The sequence below is a fragment of the Micropterus dolomieu genome, linkage group LG03 (genome assembly GCF_021292245.1).
Source record: "Micropterus dolomieu isolate WLL.071019.BEF.003 ecotype Adirondacks linkage group LG03, ASM2129224v1, whole genome shotgun sequence".
Classification (NCBI taxonomy): Eukaryota; Metazoa; Chordata; class Actinopteri; order Centrarchiformes; family Centrarchidae; genus Micropterus; species Micropterus dolomieu.
Window position 1 is genome coordinate 17,671,986 of NC_060152.1, and position 22,226 is coordinate 17,694,211.

General features: G+C 41.0%; 2 protein-coding genes across 4 annotated transcripts; one reads left to right on the top strand and one right to left on the bottom strand.

Annotated features, from left to right (window-relative positions):
* Window positions 1-1,984: 1,984 nt before the first annotated feature.
* Window positions 1,985-5,578, bottom strand: LOC123968098 (uncharacterized protein C7orf31 homolog). Its single transcript, XM_046044588.1, has 9 exons — window positions 5,368-5,578; window positions 4,896-5,003; window positions 4,744-4,815; window positions 4,589-4,618; window positions 4,236-4,426; window positions 4,068-4,156; window positions 3,826-4,000; window positions 2,987-3,075; window positions 1,985-2,902 (listed from the first exon to the last, which is right to left on the bottom strand). Exons 2-9 carry the CDS (start codon window positions 4,982-4,984, stop codon window positions 1,985-1,987), a joined length of 1,653 nt encoding a protein of 550 aa, XP_045900544.1. The 5' UTR covers window positions 4,985-5,003; window positions 5,368-5,578.
* On the top strand, window positions 5,488-20,700 carry pde11al (phosphodiesterase 11a, like). 3 transcript variants are annotated; one of them, XM_046046059.1, is made up of 20 exons: window positions 5,488-5,647; window positions 10,063-10,221; window positions 11,432-11,521; window positions 11,830-11,970; window positions 12,116-12,180; window positions 12,447-12,567; window positions 12,935-13,010; window positions 13,097-13,164; window positions 13,277-13,369; window positions 14,455-14,505; window positions 14,681-14,827; window positions 15,185-15,292; window positions 15,916-16,025; window positions 16,109-16,199; window positions 17,205-17,305; window positions 17,505-17,582; window positions 19,420-19,483; window positions 19,824-19,898; window positions 20,079-20,162; window positions 20,283-20,700. In XM_046046059.1, the coding sequence occupies exons 2-20, from the start codon at window positions 10,126-10,128 to the stop codon at window positions 20,583-20,585; spliced, it is 1,962 nt and encodes a 653-aa protein (XP_045902015.1). In that variant the 5' UTR covers window positions 5,488-5,647; window positions 10,063-10,125; the 3' UTR covers window positions 20,586-20,700. The 3 variants fall into 3 exon arrangements, with proteins under 3 accessions (XP_045902015.1, XP_045902014.1, XP_045902016.1); XM_046046058.1 differs by lacking the exon at window positions 5,488-5,647 and adding an exon at window positions 8,428-9,320; XM_046046060.1 differs by lacking the exons at window positions 5,488-5,647; window positions 10,063-10,221; window positions 11,432-11,521; window positions 11,830-11,970 and having other exon boundaries at window positions 12,126-12,180; window positions 12,406-12,567.
* The last annotated feature ends 1,526 nt before the right edge of the window (window positions 20,701-22,226 follow it).

Below are 22,226 nucleotides of genomic sequence, written 5' to 3' on the forward strand. Positions count from 1 at the left end.
GGCTTCTCTACACCTTCATACACACAAACATATTTTTTTTATTAAAGTTCATGTCATTTTATAGATTTTAAGATTTCTGAACCAAATAATCTTGCCTTCTTCTCACACCACCTGCTCCTGTGACCAAGTGTCAGAAAAGGAAGTTCTGCCTTCAAACGGTGCTTCATAGTGACTCCCACACCTTATTGGACTGTTCTTTGATACTTTTTTGACCATTCGAATTAGTTGAAATCATTTAAAGAAACAAGTACTGGATATGGGGCTTAAGAAAACTTTCCGTTGCCTGAGGGCAACGCTGTACTGTAGAGGGGTAGGTTTGAAAAGTTGAAAGTTTTCATAAATGCAGGTTTGTTGCACGTGCACACTAGCAAAAACGAACAAACAAAAACATCTATTGCGGCAACAAAACCAATCTTATCTGCAGAAGTCGCGTCGTTGGGAGTAGACCCGCAACTTGCGATTGTTTAAAGTCTTCAGCAAGAGAATTGCAGGCTACTCTCCATTTTCCTGTTTGAGAAATTATCATTGGGATTTTTTTTTTCTTCCTCTGAAAGTCTGAATGAAAGGCCAACACAACTCAAGGCTGCAGGCTTGCTGTTGAAGGACTTGCTGTCACAAAAAAAACCCTTTCACGTCGAGTCAGCCTGACTGCAACAGATTATTTGTGAAAAGGCATTTTTTTCCTTTCACATCGGCGAGCTAGAAGGTTACTGCAGTACAGAGAGAAAGATTCCGTAACACAGCCAACACAATGCTCTGTGGTGAACTCTGTCACATTTGGGAGGAGGGGGGAGGGGGGCGCAGGAATCTTAATACAAATGTTCTCCTCTGTTAAATTAGAAAGGTTACATGAAACACCAAAGTATTCATCTGCTCTGCATTATGAATTTACCACTGCTGAATATCTCTTCTGTGTGGACTGTGTAGGCAGACTGAACTCACAGAAGCGAGCTTTGAAGATTATTTCTTTTATTTTACCCATACAATCAGCTGTGGCTTATGGGAGCCTTATATAAGACCATTTTTGTATTATGGGCCACATCCTGAGCTCTGATGAATACCATATTACAAATGAAAAGCATTGAACCAAAGAGCAAATTAACAATATTTGCAAATTGGCCTGCTGTTCACTATGCTTACAACATACTGAGCAAGTACTGAGTTAAATAAACAATCTGGAAAGTTTCTTGAAAGAAATGATGAATCGCAGCATTTTATTGTGAGCATATAAGAAATCTTACAGCCTTCATAGTTACTCTTTGTTTTTGTGCCGACCACTGTTTGGTGCGGATGTTATGGAAGCAAATTATAGCTGTAATAATTTGAGTCTTACAAGCAACTAAATATCATTTAACCACAACTGTGGTTGAAAATAAAACAACTTAATTTATTGCAGTCTTTGAAAACCATTTATATGAATTGTTGTGGTTTGATTTATGTGGTTCTCTCCTCTACGTTCATTCAAGCTTTACAAATTCAGAGACAACTCTTTTCAAGTTGCTGAAATTCTGATCTTAAAAATTAAAATCAGCCAAATTCAAGATCAACAAAAAATTATAACTTTAACATCCAGGCTATGAAGAACACTTATTCCTCTTGTATTGTAGGCAGATCAGAAACTTGGATAACATGACAAAGTGACTGAACATAACCTGTTTCCTCTCAGGCTCCATTGCTTATTCTTGGAAGCCCATATGTTGAAGTTTGAATTTTGGTGTTTGAAAGATTTTTTGACCAATTCTTTAAATCTGCATTTAACTTACTGAGCAACTTGATGTAATTTCTCTAAATATTAGACTCTGAAGAGGAATTAAAAGCACATAAATTCAGATGATTTTTGAAGTTAAACATTTAATTGCTATAAACTCAGTGGTGGTATTCAGTTAAAGTTACATTTTATAATGAGGTATTCACTTGCTTTTGGGATTCTAATTATTATGGCTATTTTTTGCTTCCAGGAAAAGTAAAATTCATGTCCATTAGGTTATCCATGGAGGTAGTAACAGTTGATCCCATAAAAGTTGTGTTTTTTCCCTGTGGCTACATTGTCCCTCAGGTTGACAGCAGCACGTGTGATGGAGCTGTTAAAGTTGCGATGGGCTATCGAATTAATGAATGAATTTTGAAGGTCCAGGAGTCTAACAGCTGCACCTTCTCCACCCACACTCCCAACTCTGACCACTGAATGAATGCCAGGCAGGACAGGAGGCCTTGGCAAGATGCAGGGGTTAGGCAGCTCTCTGCTCTGTCCCAGTTTCTCTTGCTCTGAAGCTGCCCTTGACAATAAGTCTGCATGTGATTTAATACCTGCAAGGTCTTTGGCTACAGCTGACTCACTAAGGCTAGATACATTTCTTCTGGCTTTAAAATACTTTGTTTTGCTACTTGGTTCAACCTCTACACGCAGCTCCATCATGCTTTTCTGTCTCTTGACCTCCGTCTCTCCGTGGGAAAGTGGGCTGTTGTACAGGTCCAGGGGTCGCTCTGTGTCTGTGATTTGTGCAGCATTAGCCTCTTGGCTGCTCTGTGATACTTGCATGGGACTTTCATCAAACTGGACTTTGCAGTTTTCTCCCACCCTGCCCTCATACACAGAGCTTTTGCTCTCAGTTTGTTGTTTGTATAAGACCTCCTGAGACAGCTCAGCTCCATGTGCTTCTGTGGGGCCAGAGCTGTACTTTGATTCACTATGTCCCCATTGGTTTGCATGCTGTGCCTCTTTATGCTTAACTGTGATCTCTTGCGGCCTGTGTTGGTTTATAGTAGCTGAAGCAGTGCCTTGGTTTGGGAGTTCAGTCTCATCAGGACTGCACATGCTCCTCACCACCACGCAGCTCCCTAGTCTTCTTCTACAACCTCCTTTTGCTTTAGAGGGAACAAACACAGGAAAGGACCTTTCTCTCTGTAGGGAAAGGAACTCATTAGGATTAGTGTTGCACAATGCACATGCTGCTGTAAAATGGTACAATGTTCTCTAGGACTTTACCAGTGGTGCAGTGTGTGAATTCATTCCAGTAAGGTCACTTATTTTTTCCTTGAAGTCATCTATCTTTAGAGGATTTGCTGGCCCTGATCCTTAAAAAAAATCAAACTTCAAATGTCAGATATTTAATATTGAAATTTCATGTAATTCAGTTATTTATTTCAGTTCAGTTTTAATTATATGGTGCCAATTCATAGCCGAAGTTTTCTCTTGGCTCTTTTCACATAGAGCAGGTCTAGACTGTACTTATGTAATAATATTTTCCTTGCCAAGAGCTTGGCAAGGAAAAACAACTTCTTTTTAATAGGTAAAAGCAGAACCTAGACTCAGGGTGGGAGGCCAACTGCTTCGACCGGTTGGGTTCACAGAGAGAGAGGATAAGAGGGGGCCTTCCCTTACAATAAGGGAAAGCTTTTATGTGTGCGGTAGTTCATAAAGGTGCGCTTTGCGTGCACTAATGCAGAGGACATTAGTTCTGTCTCTGTCTCAGGGCTTTATTATCCCCATCATAATAACTAGTAGCTAAGAGTAACTAGTGACTGGAGTCACAACATTATGTTTCCAAAGAGCCTGTCAATGTTTCTCACCTTCACTTTATTCTGCATTTGAACAGAAAGCAGAACACCAGGGAAGTGTCATATGAAGGTAGACTATATGATGCATGTTCAGCATCACATGTTAAATTTAAGTCAAAGACATTGTCCAAAGAAAATATTACTTGTAATAACATTGAGGAAGACCTTTTTTTAGTTATTATTATAAAACAAAATATAAGCCCCACTCCCCACTTCAATAATTTTTGTACAGTCCCTAACATATGAACAGTGTTTGGGTTTCTTTACCTGTGTAGTGCTCTTGATAAGATGTGACCCACTGAGTCCTCTCCAAATTTTTCAGCATGTTGCTTGTCCGCTCAGATAACGACAAATCCCAATCACGAAGTTTAGAGTTGGGTAGCACTTGCTTTGGAGGAGTGGGGTAGAAAACCTGGTTGTCTCCCTTCAGTGGCTTTGTGTGCTGCAGGAAGGTGTTGTTAGAACACTTGTCTTTTTATGTATTGCATAACCACAGTTCCATTACTCACATCCAAGAAGCCATGTTCACCGGTCCACATAACAGCTTTCTTCCTAGTCTTTAAGGGTGTCTCCAAGATCTCATGTCTATATGGACTACCTGTGCATGGAAATAAAGACATCTTAAACCTCCCTGGAAACATCTATTCTATCGTCCCCTCTTACCACAATTTACTTACCTTTAGTTTTGTTTAGCAGAGTCACATCTGGTGCACTATTTGGGATCAAGGGGTTGAGGAAAGTTTGGGAGGCAGCTCTGACTCCTGTTTCAGGGTCGTCTGGAGAGCAGAACGATGGGAACATTGCAAACTGGGAGACGTGGGATGTATAGGGATGCTGTTTTGGGGTTGCAATCTTTAGCATTTTCTCCCTGTTGGAGGCATCAGGGAATAAAATGAAGACGTGTGCTAACGAGGCAGACACAAGAAAACTTGCAACTTGCAAACATGCATGTGTTGATATTTGTAAGGAAGGAATCAGTCTATCCTCTGTTCGTGCATCTACAGAAAGAGTTAACACAGAAAGTACTCACGCCATATTTATATCAGTTGGTTTTGGTATGCTGAGAAAAGAAACAAAACTAATGTTATCATTCATCACCACTGAGGCATACATTTTTATAGGATTTCAGTGAATTTGTTCATTGTTAATAATGACCACATTTATGATAAATCAATGGATACTCACAGCTGATCATTGAGACGAACTTTACTTTTCTTTCTGACAGTGTTGTTATAACGTTGTGCAGTGGTGATATGCCTGTGAAGGTAAAACAACTATCTGATTACACTACAATTGATGGTTTAAATATTTAATTTTAAAATATTTTCTACACTCACTCAGATATAATGGCTCCTCCATAACCAAAGTTATAATGGTCATTTGAATCAGGTGGGACGCCATGGTTTAGTGAGGACTTGGGCTCCATCTGGCTGCTGGAGCTCCAACTCAGAATAAAAGAAGGTGAAGAGAGGATGAAATGCTGGGGAGGGATGAGTGTTGCTTCATGAATGTTAAGCCAACTGGTCTATTGATTGAAATATGTGCCAATGCCAAAAGATGTCTCCACCAGTTTGTCCCTAAATGGCACACAACCAACTTGGCTCATACAATGAATGGTATGTTTATACACATGATCAACAGCATAGAAAAACTGAAAACATGTATGTTTCTTAACGACAAGATATGACTTAGCCAGAAGTGTCTCTTCTATTTTTTCTACTAAATTAATCATTGATAATTATGAAATACAGTAATTACACAGCAATTAAGCTAAAAAAAATCACAAAAACACACTGTCATATCACTTACCTAGGCAATGTTAAATACAAAATCAATGGGATATAATTATTTTTTTTAAGGTTTTGTGAATGGCAAAAAAAAAAAAAAAAGACAGATCCTGAGAAGTCTATTTTCTTCTCCTGGTGCAGACATTGGAAGCAGTCTTCTTGGTCCAGACGGATAAGAGTGGAAATGCTGAAGCTTTCGTTGACAGAACTGGACTCCCTCGTCTTCACTTGTGACCAGTGAGGTGTGTTTGGATTCCTGGGACAGCCAGAGTGACTGTGTTACAGTAAACAATAGGATCACAGTGAGTGACACACAATCCAGCCCACAGCACATACTGTGTGAATAGAGGTGTAGTCTAAACAGCCAAAGAGTAAACACTTAAACAACATCACACATTTGGTTTGCTAAGATCAGAAGAAATATCAACTGTAACCTTTTGAACATTACTTTTTGTCCTTGTCATGTAGGCGTACAATTGTTAACAACTAGGTCTACATGTGCTGATATTTCATATTACGTCAGTATTTTTATATCCAGTGGGAAATCACTGCTCAGGATGCCAATCATCCAGTCATCAAGGGTGGATCTGATAATGTTACACGTTCACAGTTTGGGAACTCATACAACTAAGCATGGGGTGGAATGAAATCAAGCTGGGTTCAGCCGGCACATGATGACACCAGATCCAAGCTGTGTGCGGGTGGTGTTTGGTTACAGGAGTCAGGTTTTGTTGTCACCATTCCTATGCAACATAAAAACAGTTACACTGTTTCAGACTGCATGCCTTAGGCAACGCCACAAAACTTGTTCAGAGAAAGTTTTTGGAGCAATCTTAAAGATAATTTCAGTCTGAGAATCACCTTGTTCTTATGCTGATTTAGAAATTGTGTGCTCATTTTGTAGAACATCTTCTTCTAGGGTGTAGTGGATGCCTAGATGTGCGCTGTCTGTGGTGCTGTTACTCTGCAATGACTGAGCCTGCATGAACAGGTCTAACTTATCACTCTAGACTACACATAAGAAAAAGTAAAGGTAATGTAAATAGTTTTCCCATTTTTGGTGAAAAAAATGATTATGTGTCAGGATCGTTTCTAAAACTTTTCATATCAAAGGGCTCAAGGATTTGTATCAAACTGTCAAATTCCATTTGGTGCGATTTCATTACCATTAAAAGAACCTCATTGTGTCAGCCCCTAGTGAGTGACTCAAAATGATCCCTGATTTTACTAAGGGACCCCAGAAAGCCTGATCTCCTTTCCACATTTTGGGGTTGTTTATACATGTTTTTAAAAACATATTTAGGTATTATTTTATTGTATTATTTATTAAGAGTTTACGCTCAAAAACTCAGCTAATGTGCTCCATCAGCACTATGAGGGTATGACTTGATAAGATTTCATTGACAGTGATCAAAAAGCCTCCAACTGTCATCAGATTCTGATTTAAATTTTGCTAAATGTATCACCAGTTCCTAAATGAGCCAGTGTGAAAAGCACAGAGACAAAAAAAGTAGAGACAGAAGTATCCACAACTGTTTATGTGAGATTGCATCACTCACTGTAAGCAGTTGACTGTAAAAATACCTGATCTGCTCGTCAATCTTGAAAACATAAGAACCCTTAAAAGCAGCACCAAAATACCAGTTTTCAATCAGCACACACCCAAGACTGATGCAGCATCATGCAGCTGCATCTCCTTGGACATGACATGGACTGCTTTCCAAGCAGCAAGGTTTACTTTGTTTCTTGGCTCTCACAAGACCCATATTCTGCATTCTGCTTTTTAATTGGGATTCGCAAGAGACCTTGTCCAAAGTCTCAGCCAAACACCCAAGTCCTATCAAGCAGCCTAAGCTAAGTCCAGTAACCAATTACCCTGCTCTGCCCCAGTGGAACAGACGCTCTCCGGATTACATTTCCTGCTGCTGCATTGTAAATGTGCCACAGTGATTTCAATAATATAAAGTTATTGTGCAGATTCAGGTCGATGCTTAACCCCTGCAGGGTTGTACACACCAACAGATGTTCAACTTAAAGTTCTTATAGATACTACATTAATAACCTCTGAAACATTCAGAGAAATGAATTCACCTCTCGCCAAAGAGGTGCATGTGACATTGGTTAATTTCTCCATTCATGTTGCAAATTGCCAGTTTGACCCCATGGGCCAACAAACTAGAGGCCCTAAATAATTTTTGGGTCCCCTATTGACCCCTTAAACCAACTACCTGGAGCCAACCCAGGGTTTGCTGTGTATCAATTTATTTAATATTCACCATGTAAGGAAAATATAAACTGAAAGAAACAGAACTAAACAAGACTAAACTAAAACAAGAAGGGCTTTGCAGCAAGTCTTCATACTTAAACAATAAAATTATGTACTATACAAGGCTATATTAGTATACCTATACAAGTTAAATGAGCGGTACAGCCAGTGTCTGGGTGTTTGTATGTGTGTGTGGGTGTAGTAGTGTGTGAGGGTGGGGGACTAAAACAGTATTGTAATTTTCACAAGGCCACTTGACTCCAAGGTAACACACACATCTATCTATCTATCTAGCTAGCTGCCACTCTAAAATACTATTACAAAGGTATGTGTGCACTTAATCTTCACCCACCCCAAAATAAATATTGTATTGTTTAAATTTACATATTTTTGTTGGCATAAGCTGTCCCTTTCAATCAAGCACACTGCTGCCTTTGTTCACTGTAAAAAAATGGTGTGCTGCCTGCACGTTGTAAAAGTAAATGAAAAGTCAAATTCGTTCTCGGCTTTTGATTGGAGCCCCGCACAGAGTGTATAGTGGTATAGAATAAAGAGAGAGATTGAACAGCCTTCCCTGCAGTTTTCCCCCCCAGTTTCTAGGGAGCACATAGGCACCGTGTTTTTCTACGCCTCTGCATAGTTTGTCACAGAACTCCCCAGAGACACAGTTCAATCTCGCTTGACAGACAGCTTTAGGCTACTGTTAGTCTCTCAGGCGTCATCATCCTGGTCTTTTATAAACTGAATCTATCTGACCAACTCTGCCCCCAGTATTTTAGGGAAGAATACGATGGACTGGCCCATATGGTGGATGAATGAATAACTGTTGAGGACATCACTTCTCTGAGAAGCTCGGCTGCACGCGCATCACCCCGTCGTCTAGGACTCGTCCATCTCTTGTTTGTTCTCATTTGGTCCCCGCAGCGGCGTTCACCATGACAACGTTTGACTTCTCGGATATAGAGGCGTTTTTGGACTGCCACCCAGATCTCTTCGAGGAGTATCTCGTTCGAAAGGCGAAATATGATCAGGTAAGCAGATGGTTGAGGGAGCATCAGCCGTCGAAAGTGTCCACAGCTGAGGAGAAACGCGGTGCTGCCAGGGATCCGCTCTGGCCGGCCAACCCAGACGGACTCCGGCGCAGATCGTCCCACATGGAGCTGCGAAGGAACTTCGCCCGGTCTAAAGCCACCACCACACACCGGACCTACGACGAGCATGTGAGCCTGAGTGAATACGAGTCCCAGTCCAGCATGAGGCGCCGTGCGCTTCTGCGTAAAGCCAGCTCTCTGCCTCCGACCACCGCGCACATACTGAGCGCCCTGCTGGAGTCCAGGGTGAACGTGCCCCAGTACGCGTCCAGCGCCATAGACTACAAATACAGACTTAAGGAAACCAACGAGAGGGAGTTTTTCTTGGAGTTAGTGAAGGACATCTCCAATGACTTGGACCTGACAAACCTCAGTTACAAGATCCTGATCAATGTGTGTATCCTGGTGGATGCAGACAGGTGTTCGCTTTTCCTTGTTGAGGGACCCGCGCACAAGAGGACACTGGTGTCCAAGTTCTTTGATGTGCACTCAGGCACCACCGTCAGACCATCCTCCAGCACCCTAAACTCCAATGAAGTGCAGGTGCCATGGGGAAAGGGTATCATTGGATACGTGGCAGAGCATGGGGAAACTGTAAACATCCCGAACGCATATGAGGTAGCCTAAATGTAAGCCTGTTGTAAGTGTGTACGATATCTACATATTGATATACTTTTAGAGTGAGTAAAGCAATTGATTATCGATTTATGACTGGAGTGGGGATGAGACCTGTGTTTTTTTCTTTTATTGGGAGTACAGAAACATAAACAGTCAACTCCGGGTTGGAGGTGCCCATTTATTAGCCTACATGAAAAGTATTTTACATTTTAATCAGTTGTTTCTGAAGTTCCTTGAGGAGGGGTTGCTCAATTCGAAAAACAGAGAAAATGCTGTGGGTAATTACCCCAATTATGTCAGAATAAAAAAGAATTATCAATAGTCAAGGAAAAAGCCAGGAAAACAAGTATTATAATCCTCGCAGCTTCCCTCTAGCCAGATCTCGTCTTGTACGCTACCAGTTGCGCTCCGCATCATTATATCATGGCCCTGGGCTGCTTGGGAGGCTAAGGCAACATGATGATGCGGGTCTCCCTGAGGTGTATTAGCAACTGCAATAGTGTAGATATGTGTCAGCAAGCGGTATTACAGTTTTTTCTGCATATAGTAAAAAGAAGAGGCCAAGAATCACACCTAACAATTGCGTCAGGGCTGCTTTATTGTGCGTGAAAGAACACAAATGTTGTAGGAATGTTGTCATAGAGGGCAATTACTGGGCACAATGAAGGGTATATGTGTTTGTTAATGTCTCATGCACATTTGATAAATGTGTAATATGTGTTTATGTGAACAACATTTCCAGGACCACCGCTTCAGTGATGAGATAGACAAGTTAACAGGCTACAAGACTCAGTCCATCCTCTGTATGGCCATCTGTAACAGTGATGGAGAAGTCATTGGTGTTGTACAAGCAATCAACAAAAATCCCATGGGCACTCCCTTTACTGAGGATGATGAGAAGGTGAGGCTTTGTTATTTCTCTCTCTCTTGAAAAAAGACATATATAAGACTGTTAGCAGGGGATTTTCACATCCACATGTACTTTATTGGCATTTAACATATTCAGTGTTATTGCTGTTGGTTTGACCATTAAGGGCACTTTAAAGATTGAGTTAAAATTGGATTTTTGTGGAGCGTCGTGCAGCTGAAAACTGTTTATACTGTGAATCTTCTTAATGGCTGTGGAGAAGGGCGAAGAGTTCCCTCTGAAGCAAAAGACCAGAAGAATGAAGGGGAGAGGTCAACCTTTTACTCAAGTGTGGAGCATTCAATATGTCTGGCTGTGCAATATATACGCACACTTAGAAACACAATTTGAGTGGATCCACTTTAAATTGCTCCCTGAGCAATCCATTGGAAATTGGTTTACTAGATTCTGCATGTTTTAGCTTCTTTTACAGTTCCGCAGATTATGAATATGATTTCATTCTCCCAGTTTGTTGATGTGCAAATAATATATTGTGTATCTCGCAGATGTGAAAAGCACTGGCTTCTTGTTTAAGTGTGTAGCCAGGCAATAAAATAGTAAAGGTGATCATTTGATTCTCTCCTGGTATAAATACATTGAAAGAAAGAATCAAGATATAGATAGATGCCTTTGCAGTAAATCTTTGTAAATAAACAGCAAACTGTTTTATTGATTATTCACCTTTGCAAGAGTTCATCTGCATTTAGCTGCAACAGTTTGTCCACAAGGTGGCAGAATAAAGTTGTGGGAAATCATTTATCCTCAACACAAATGTTCTCTGGCCTCTGCTTCAAAGAAATTGACTTTATACAAAGTTTTGAGTTTGCAGTAATTTAAGCATTTTTTAAAATGATTTTGCTGGATGTGAATCTAAAAGTCTAAATAAAGCTAAAGCAAAGCAACTCAACACTAAGTACTTTAAAGCAACAAAGACACTGAAAATAGAAAAACACATCAGCGTATCTAGACATTTTAGGGGCCTTGATGTCTTGCTGAAGGCCTTCTTTCTCTAAATCAATACTTCATTAACAGGGAATCTATTTGAGAGAAATTTGTGCAGAGAAGCAGCTAAGGCCATCATGACTTTCCACCCCCACACACCCTTTCTTCTTCTATTACCCAGTTTTATGCACTTTTGTTTAGCATGCAAATACCTAACATTTATGGATTGTGCATCTCTTTCACCACTTTTTTCTACTTTCAGGTGCTGCAGATGTATCTACCATTCTGTGGAATATCGATTTCCAATGCGAAGTTGTTTTCTGAATCTCGCAAGGAGTATGAAAGGAGTCGGGTAAGAGAACTGTGCATTTATAAAACAGATTTTTGATTCATTTATAGCCGGAGAATGTACAGTAACATTAAAATGTTCATACTTAGTGAAATAAATACAGATAACAGCAATTGAATTTCACCCTAGACACATTAACATGCCTTACATTTGTGACTATTCATTAGTCAATGTTTTTTAATAAAAAGGTTACCACTGAAAGGATTTCACATGATGGCTAACAAAAAACTTTTTCTTCATCTTTCAACAACATGACATAATCAATATCATCACTGTGGTATGAACATAAGTGTCCTTTCTCATTGCCACAGGCTCTGTTGGAGGTGGTCAACGACCTGTTTGAGGAGCAGACTGACCTGGAGAAGATCGTTAGGAAGATAATGCAGCGAGCGCTGACCCTCCTGCAGTGTGAGCGCTGCTCTGTGCTTCTCCTTGAAGACATCGACTCACCTGTGAGACCTCTGGCTCTTTATCAGTTTTGAAAGTCTTTCCTGACACACAGATTATTTTACTTTAACTTTTCCATGAAACCATGTAGCATTCCTTGTGGCAAACTCTCCCTGTCTTTGTTGCTAAATGTCGTTTCTGCTTCTTTAGGTTGTGAAGTTCTCCAAGACGTTTGAGCTCATGTCTCCCCTGTGCAACATGGACCGTGACATCAGGTGAAACAGACATGATATGAAAAAGACACTAGCATACAGACAGACAGAAATATTATTCTAGGGGGAGACTAGTGCCACAACACCAATACACACCATAAATGGATACATATGGATGTGATGTGCATTCATACAAATCCATGACACTTTGATGCATTCCCACATAACAACCCTATTAAGAAAAATTAACTCACTCAATATTTACTGCTGTTGTGTTGCATGTTTAAGTGACCGGACCTGACTGTTTCCTGTTTTATTGGCCACATCAGCATGGAGAAGCTATCGTGTTCTGATTGGCTGATCAATAACAGCATTGCTGAGCTGGTGGCTTCCACAGGGCTGCCTGTTAACATCAGTGACGTGTGTCAAGATCCACGCTTTGATGCTGAGGTGTGGACACAATGGTCTCCCTGTTAGACCTATTACAGCTCACACACATGCATGGACACATACAATACATGTTTGTGGCTGCAGTAAGTGGGCACAGACACACCCCACAAATCCCATGATGTACAAAAAACTTTACATTATACAGTGCTTGTGACCACTGCTGAATGTGTCTGACGTGATATGCCAAAATCTTTCTATGAACTGTCTTAAAGCCACATATTATTATTTTTCAATGTATGTATGTGTTTTAATTTAATACATTTTCCAATCAAAGAAAACTTGTGCAGGTCTTTAAAATCTAAATTTCTCAAACAAACATAAACTGTTTTCGGTCTTGCTCCACCGTCACTGTCTACTCTCTTCACAGGCGGATCAGGCCTCTGGGTTTCACATCAGATCAGTGTTATGCGTCCCTATCTGGAATCGAACTCACCAGATAATTGGTAAGTTGACCAGAAATAATCAATTTGTCCTCACTTTGGAAACCAGTTTTCATGTCACAGTCAATAATGTATGTATGTTTTCATAGGGGTTGCACAAATCCTGAATCGCCTTGACAGGAAGACTTTCAATGATGCAGATCAGAGACTGTTCGAGGTACATTTTTGAAATTACAGATGGTTCATGAAAACTTTGCTATTGTTGCATTGGATACACATTATGCCATTTTTTTCAGATTCCTTTTCTCTGTTTTTTTATTTCCGTACAGGCATTTGTGATATTCTGTGGACTTGGAATCAACAACACCATGATGTACAATCAAGTTAAGAAGACGTGGGCCAAGCAGTCTGTAGCACTGGATGTAGGCACTGCAACATATTGATTACAACTAGTTTTGGCTTTTTTTTCTTAACCATTTGGAAGACAAAAGACATTTATATAGATTTGTTTGTATCTATTACTTTATATATTGTTTTGTTTTTAATTTTGATCTCTTTTCCCATCATCCAGCTCTTTCAAGATGTGATATCCAAATTACAAAAATAATAATAAGTTTAAAAAAGTAAATGTAAACTAATATATAAAATCTTGTTTAGAATGAAGGACATTATAGAAATATCATATATCATCCACTAGCTACCCGTCCTTTAAAAGCACCTGCATGCCATGAATGTATTGTATACCAGCACATGCATTAAAACATGCTCTAAATAAACTATGTCTATGAAAAATTAACATCAGTACATATACATTTTAAAATACATGCTTATACACATCCAAAATCATTAAGACTACTGATCAACATTATATAAGTTGTGTTTTGATTTTTGAGTTGTTTGATTTACAACAAGATGGATTTTCATAGACGTATAGATGTATGGAAAATATTAGGTATCCATTCTGTTCAGGGAAGTGGTCACAATAAGGCTAATCTTAACAGAGGCTCTTCACATTCATTAGTGTCTCCATCTGTGTTCTGCTCCACTGCCCGGTATCTAACCTAAGCAGTCACATTATCCTCAGCAAACATGGTTCTGCTTCGCTACCATAAATATTTCAGCTCCTTTCAATAATTCAGGATAAATACATGTGCCAGTCTGCTCACCTCTCACCGAAGGCAACACACACTCCTGTATTTCGGTCACAAGATCGTTGCTGTTTCTTTAAACACCTGATGGATTTTCTTTCCTGTGAGGAGACTCAAAATATAGCAACAAATCGGTTTTAAAAGCCAAGATGTGCTTTCTTTGATCCTGATTATGTAACAGGATAAGTAGGTAAGATAGCTCTCGGAACATATTGATAAGCTTCTGCAGCAGTAAGTCTCTTTTTCAGAGTTGCTCTTATCTAATTTAGGATTTTCACCTCATTAGCCTCAGATCAGCATCAGAATATGTTTTCTAAATCTCACTGTTTTGAATTATTATTATTATTTTTTTTTTTAAGATGTTGTCCTACCATGCAACCTGTTCCAAGGTAGAAGTTGACAGACTCAAGGTAATACTCAGGAAGATTAACACAACATTCATATATGTGCATTATAATTAACAATCTGAACTGTATGAAATCTGGTTCTTGTGAGTGGTTGTATGTGAAGTGTAATTTGAAAACTGTTTTAGTGCTTTGCCTCCTTCCTTGCGTGCATTTGACAGCTCTGTCCTCTCCCCTTAAGGCAGCTAAGATCCCCCTGAGCAGTGAGTTAGGCATCGATGAGTTTCACTTTAATGACTTCTCTTTGGATAATGATGCCATGATCACCGCGTCACTCCGGATGTTTCTGGAACTTGGTGTGGTCCAAAAGTTTAAAATTGACTATGAGGTAAGACCCTGGAATATGTTGTGTAATATGTTTGTCAAGTGCTAGTGTCCACGGTGTGTATGTATGCACAGTATCTCACAAAAGTGAGTACACCCCTCACATTTCTGTAAATATTTGATTATATCTTTTCATGTGACAACACTGAAGATATGACACTTTGCTACAATGTAAATTAGTGAGTGTACAGCATGTATAACAGTGTATATTTTCTGTCCCCTCAAAATAACACATTACACAGCCATTAATGTCTAAACCACTGGTAACAAAAATGAAGAAAAGATATAATCAAATATTTACATAAATGTGAGGGGTGTTTTGAGATACTGTATATCACATGTATGTCTGCTCTTTTTGTAGGTTTTGTGCCGCTGGCTTCTGACTGTGAGGAAGAATTATCGAACTGTGGCATATCATAACTGGAGGCACGCCTTCAATGTATCGCAGTGCATGTTTGTTATGATCACAGTAAGTTTCACTATATACCAAATCAGGTCAGATTGTGTGTGTATTGCCTTCAATTAGAGTAACAGTCTAAAGTTGCTTGGCATGCCCACAAATTGGCAAATTTTAAATAAAGATGACCCAGCTTTCAAAGATGCATATCTCTTTCACTCAGTCAAACTAGAGTCAAACTGTTAAATACAGTAAAAGCACATTACCACCAAAATAAACCATCTAAACTTAGACCCTCAGTGAGGATAACGCGTTGTCAAGTTTATTTTTGAAATTTGTCCTGAGAAAATCTCAGTGGAGTTATCACCAAACTAATCAACAATCACTTTTTAAACAAAACATTATTAGGAGGAAACATCACAGGCGAGACGTCACTAAGAGAAAATTCAAAGAAGGAATATTTGGGTAAAGTTCCAGGGTGATCAGGTATGCTCAGTGCTCATGGACATCAATAGACGAATGATCTAATTTCCCTCCAGATCAAACATTTCCCATCCCATCCCATCCCATGCCATCCCGGTCCAGGTGGGACTTATCCTATCAAATAGCAATAGGTAATACCGAATAAATAATGAGTATTGTGGTTGACTCTGCTAAGTGGATGTGTAAAATTGTGTCTGCTTTACTTTCGGCAGACAGCCACTTTCCAGGATGTCCTGTCAGATGCAGAGATACTGGCACTAATGGTCGGCTGTCTATGTCATGACCTGGACCACAGAGGCACTAACAATGCATTTCAAGCCAAGTAAGTGATCTAGACCTAAAGTTTGATGACAAACGGACGTCTTATAGGTGACTGAAAGTTTCTCTGCTGTGGTTTTCCTGCAGGACAGGTTCTGCTCTGGCTCTGCTCTACGGGACGTCAGCCACCCTGGAGCATCATCACTTCAACCATGCAGTTATGATCCTTCAAAGTGAGGTCAGACCAATATTTCTCATATAATTATACTGCTCAAGTAATTCTGATGTCTACTGTATTAGCTGCATTGGCTGAGATTTCCTTTTGTGGTGTTAGTTTGCTTTCCTTGACTAAGGTGCTGCAAGGGTTTTACTTGAAGTGATCTAACAAATTGTGTAAACCTACTCCTTAACTAAACTTTAATGGTAATTTGGAATGGCCAATGAATTTGATCCTTTTTACTGTGAGAGAAGCGTCAAGTAAACTGTTGCATGGTATAAATAGTTTTAATATCACATGGTGTCAGCTAGACAACCTTAAGGGTTTAAAAAAAATATTTTCTTCCTTCATATACTCTTTATTGGGCAGTTTGAAAACGAAGTATGCAAATATAATGGTGGAAGGTGGTACAGAGTTGTTTAGGAGCAAAAGACTTGAAACACAGACATTCCAGCACATTGTATTTATTAAATTTTTATTATTTTTATCTGCGTAATTATGGGTCAATGGTACCACAGCCTTAAACATGTTTACAATGTCTGTCCCTAAAACAACACAAATGTACACAATAAAAAATGGCATAAAAACCTAATAAAAAGCACCGATAATTGGTGACTACATGTCTGATCCCTCTTTGGAAACTGTTTCAGCATTCTATGTTTTTTAGTGTACTGGATTACCAGAAAGCCACTGGTGTGCAGTTTGAGCTTCGGGCCAGTGCTGAGCACAAACCGCCTGCTGGTAGGCGGCAGCAGTGACCAATACTGACATTTCGAGGCTGCTTTGTCTCAGGTGTAGATCAGTTTGATCATTAGGAACTGTGTTCTCTATTGATTTATTTCACAGTGGACAGATAAAGTCTATACACATTGCTAATTAACACTGATAATGAGAGCTTCATTTGACAGTGAGCGATGACTTTACCAATGCATCGGCTCTAAGGAGACATTTTTGCCACTATTACTCATGCTTGCCTGCTTTTGTGTATGTGCCTACTCTATGCTATTGTATTTTTCTTTCTCTCAGGGTCACAATATCTTTGCAAACCTCTGCTCTAAAGAGTATAGCAACATGATGCAACTACTGAAGCAGGCCATTCTCTCCACAGACCTTACTTTGCACTTTGAGTAAGTGGTTTTTTTAATGGATTCAGAGGTGAGGTAGTTCATTATTGGTAAAATAAACACAACTGAAACAGATTATTACAGATTAATGTATAAACTATTACATGCAATTGGAAGAATTGTCATTCAAATGGTGAAAGCTGTCTTGTGTGTCCTTTAAACATTTTCTTTGTCCTTAACTCCTCTTTCTCTGCATTGTAAGGCGCAGAACCAAGTTCTTTGAGTGTGTTCTGTCTGGAGAATTCAGCTGGACTGAAGAAGGACACAGAGAAGTTCTCAGGTTTCTACCTTTGTGCTGAATAAAAACTCTCCTGTGCCAAAATGACTTTAAAGAGGTGGTATTATGCTCATTTTTGAGTTTAAAATCTAAATTAGGGGTTGTACCAGAACAGGTTTACATGGTTTAATTTTCAAAAAACACCATATTTTGCTCATACATTACACATTGCTGCGCTCCTCTTTTCACCCCATGTGTTGTACGGAGTGATGCATCTTACTTGTACAAAATCTTTGTTGGGAGTTGCACATGCGCAGTTCCCAGGTAAGGACTACTAGCCAATCAGAAGCAGAGAAGGGCGGGTCGGAAGATACAAGGTAGTGTGATCCAAATCAAAGCCGCTTCAGACTGAGACCGTAACCTAGCAGATGGTATAAGTTACTCACAAGTCCACAACCACACAACATCATTGTTCCACATCTTACCATAAACCACTACAAAAATCACCATATTTCAACTCAATTTACATAAAAATTGGCCAAACAATTTGAACGTTTGCTCAGTAGCTTCCACATCAGGTGTAACATTAGCATTATAGCTATAACTTTAGCTGTGTTAGCCAACATCTGTGAAGTTACATTGCCGTGTTTATTTTAAATATAATTCACATCCAATAAAGCATACTTACAGGTTGTGATTGTGAATTTCCAGGCCCAAACAGAGTCGGAGTGTCATCGTCTTTTAGGACTAAACGTTGAACTGTTACTGGTGTTCTAACGATCTATGCTGCCTTGCCAAAAAAAGCTACCATAGCGCAATTCGATAGACTCGACTCTACTCGCCCTGCTCTGTTTTCCATTACAGATAGTACCCAGAGATAGTATGTAGCTTGTCGTCATTGCGACGCCACACACAACTGCCGCGACGTAATGTTTGATGCGACACACACACCAGCGATCCACACAGCTTTCTCTTTTTTAAGTTAAAACGTTTCAACATTACTCATAATGTAAAGACAGGTAAGCGGTATGAAAACCTTCCAGCTGTGTTTTCCTCTGCCATTGTTGCTGCAGCGGTCTGAGGGCTCTGTGAGCGGGCGGCTGGCCGGCCTCACACGCTCCTCCCGCGGGTTGGCATAGGCTTCCCCCACAGACACTTGCGGAGCTCCTCAACTCCGAAAATATTCAAGCACATTTTTGTTCCGCCATCACTTCTCATAAAATTGTCAATATTTGAAATCTACACAGCTGATTTCACCTCAAAACTTCTCAGAAGTGGATTTAGTGATGAAATTACATACGAAAACTGGAAAATATAAAACTTTCTGTTGCTGGCCTCTGTCTGGCGCACACAATGATGATGCAGTGAATAGTGACGATTCTCTCTGACCAATCAGCAGTCTGTCGTGTTTTCACATTACATTTTAGTATCCCTCAGCTCGCTTGGAACCTTGACGGAGGCGAGGTGATACGAAAAAAAGTACCTGGAAGCAGGTACAGGTACAACATTTCTACAACAGAAAACCAAACAAAGGCGAGTTGAGCCAAAGGGCCTCCGCTCAGACTAGCTTGGTTTGAGGGCGTGCCTGACCCAGCTAGCCGCTTGGCAAGCTTTATGACGCGTTTTCATTGTGACGTCAGAAGTAAAGGAAGTAAAGGAAGTGAAGGGCTAGACTACAAACGAGCTGTTTTCAAGCAGTTCTGAGCAGTGCTTAGTGTGGGAGATGGGAACTCCCTTTGGGCTGGACTTTGGGCTTTTTCACTTTGCAAACCTGTTACATGCACAAAAAAGATATATAACTCAATAAAGGAGAGGGGAAAAGCCAAAAAGCATAATACCACCTCTTTAACTGTGAAGGGCGAAACAAGTAGCTAGAAGTGAGCTTTGATGTCATCAACAGGTCCATGCTGATGACAGCATGCGATCTGGGTGCCGTCACTCGTCCTTGGAAGATATCCAAACAGGTTTGAGTCCCTGTCACAAAGTTTCTTATATCTGCGTTTTCATGTTTAAGGGCTTGGAGATGTAGAAATACAGGTGGACTTTGGTTAAAAAAGGACCTGTTTCCATGTTTGACCCTTTTCATATTGACAGTTTTGGGCTTCAGTGCACGTTCTCCCTGAAAAATACCAGCATTTTCCTTGATAAACCCGTAAAAGTAAATTTTGCCCAAAATATAGCAAAAACGCATGCACTCTCTAGCTTGGAGCCCATGTTTTAACAATAAAACGTTACATCTTGTTTGAGTAAAATAATGAAATAATGATGGAAAATGGATGGATAATAATGAATTTATGTCCCAAGGTCGCAGAGCTGGTGACGAGTGAATTCTTTGAACAAGGGGACAGAGAGAGGTCTGAGCTTAAGTTGACCCCAGCGGTAAGTAAGAAAAGTCTTATCTTTCACAGTTTTTTTTCTAGCACACACATTTCTCTCTCATACTATGTTTCCAGCATACACTCAAACCATGTTCTCGATGTGACCATTTTTTTTTTCTCACAAATGATTATGATGAATGTGTTTGGCCATGGATGACTGAAGATGATATCCTCTCTGTAGGCCATATTTGACCGTAATCGCAAAGATGAACTACCTGCCTTACAGCTGGAGTGGATAGATGGGATATGTAAACCCCTTTACCAGGTAGGTAATCCTTGATGTCTCAAGTTAAAGTTTTACTTTGGGCCTCATTTTAAAAATAAAAATAAAAACATTATTTTTGGGGTTTGAATAGCAAATGTACTCTCTTGTGTCTCCCCTAAGGCACTGCTGAAGCTAAACAGGAAGTTGCAGCCAATGCTTGATGGGATCGACGCCAATCGAAATAAATGGCAGCACCTCTGTTCATCCTATCAGCAGACACGCAGAGCCTCAGTGTCAAGTCAGAGTGTTGAATTAGATGAGCATCCTGAGTCCCATGAAGACGCAGAAACTAATCCATACCCCGACTCCACAGATACTCTGAAGCCAGTTGAAAGCACCAAGTTTGGGTCATTGTCTAAGTGCAGTCAGGATCTGAGGTGCAGAGAGAACAAAGGGTCCTGTGATGATAAACTGGCAATATAACCTCTACAGGGAAGATGTAAGTAAGTGTTAAGTGTTGGGACTCTTCCTATACCCTGTGATTTTGTAACACAAAAATAATTGTTAAAAATCTGGGTAAATAAAATCCAGTTTTCATCTGCTGAGCACATTGCTTCTCCCAAGTGTCACTGTGTTAAACTCAGGAGCTTGAATAATTCCAGTTGGTCAAACTCTATTTTAAGGACAGTTCCCCTTCGAGGGAACTCGAACTGCGTCTGTGACGACACTATGGGAACCCCTTTGGGTGTGGCAGGGCTGAATTATGAATGAAACTACTCCAATTCTATTGGTGTAGCGTGTGACGGCGCAACCGGAGGCGTATATAAGCACGCCGTCACACAGGACACATTAGCTTCTTTCTATTCAGCAGGCACTCTGAGTATGTTTGGAAGCTCCACTATCGAGAAAGTTGTTGTTTTACCTGGAATGCCTGACGAAGCAGTAGAGACCATGTCTGGTAATCAGTTCCAACAATGTGTTTTTCCATGCCCACACTACATCGCGGCTGGGGAGACACATGAGATGTGTGTTTCCTGTCTGGGGATGTCGCACGCCCAGGCAGCTCTCGAGGGGGCTGCCTGCGGCCATGGCGAGGCCCGGTCCCTGAGGCTGCTGAGGTCTCATGCGGCTCTCTTTCGGAAGACGGTCGGATGCGCTCTCCCCGTGGCTCAGGCCCCGCGGTTGCTGAGGCGTTGCGACGGCTACGGTCATGGGGATCGCAGCGTGATATCTCAGAGGGCGTCGGGACGGATGAGGCCTTTTTCCGGTCCTCGTCTGCTGACTCCGCCTCCTCTCTTCCCCGTTCGGGAGCCCGTTTCTTGGCTTCTCCCACCCGAGGTATGAGTCTGGAGAGGCTTGCACAGTCTGATTCTGAGGAGCTAGACGTACTTAGCATCATGGAGGATGACTTCCGGGAGCCGGGCCGACGTCATCAGTTATACCGCGCCCAGCTATAAGAGGCGGGGCAGGAGCCGCGGGCCAGCAGTAACTTCAATGAGCTTTTCTGCAGCCCGAGCGCCGCCCCCGCTTCGATCCTTGCCATTCTTTCCAGATTTACACAATGAGTTGTGTAAATCATGGACCAAGAGGAAAAAAAAAATAATAAGCTGCTCTGCACAGCTGACTGCGTACCCTCTGCTGGACTACAGCAGCGTGACAGAAACTAAGCAGCACGGCTTTGGAACGATGCCTCGGGTGAAGGAAATGCTCGCGAGCTATCTTTCTCCCACCCTCGCTTCATTCCTTCAGACACCGGCGCTCCCCACCAAGCTGTGTCAGACGACATCCGCTTTGGTGGGCAAGGCCTACATGGCAGCGTGTCGAGCTGGTGCAAGCCTGCACACTATGGTCATCTTCCAGGCGTACCAGGCCGATCTTCTCAAAGACTGTGACCTAGGGGGAGGTCCCTATGAGGAGGACCTGACTGAGCTCTGTAGAGCTACGGACTTAACACTCCGTGTTACCAAGGAGACGGCCTGTTCCATTGGCTGCTCCATGGCAGCATTGGTGGCTACGGAGCACCATCTGTGGCTCAACCTCTCGGGCATCCAGGGGAAGGAGAAGGCTTTTCTCCTGGATGTGCCCCTCTCTCCTACTGGCCTGTTTGGTGAGGCAGTGGATGCT

Coding starts and splice junctions, on each gene's coding strand:
- pde11al (XM_046046058.1), top strand. CDS start 8,547: ATGACAACGTTTGACTTCTCGGATATAGAGGCGTTTTTGGACTGCCAC. Junction 14,506..14,680: donor TAGAAGTTGACAGACTCAAG/GTAATACTCAGG, acceptor TCTCCCCTTAAG/GCAGCTAAGATCCCCCTGAG. Junction 19,484..19,823: donor CTTGGAAGATATCCAAACAG/GTTTGAGTCCCT, acceptor TTATGTCCCAAG/GTCGCAGAGCTGGTGACGAG.
- LOC123968098 (XM_046044588.1), bottom strand. CDS start 4,984: ATGGAGCCCAAGTCCTCACTAAACCATGGCGTCCCACCTGATTCAAAT. Junction 4,816..4,895: donor GGAGGAGCCATTATATCTGA/GTGAGTGTAGAA, acceptor TTACCTTCACAG/GCATATCACCACTGCACAAC. Junction 4,619..4,743: donor GTTCGTCTCAATGATCAGCT/GTGAGTATCCAT, acceptor TTCTTTTCTCAG/CATACCAAAACCAACTGATA.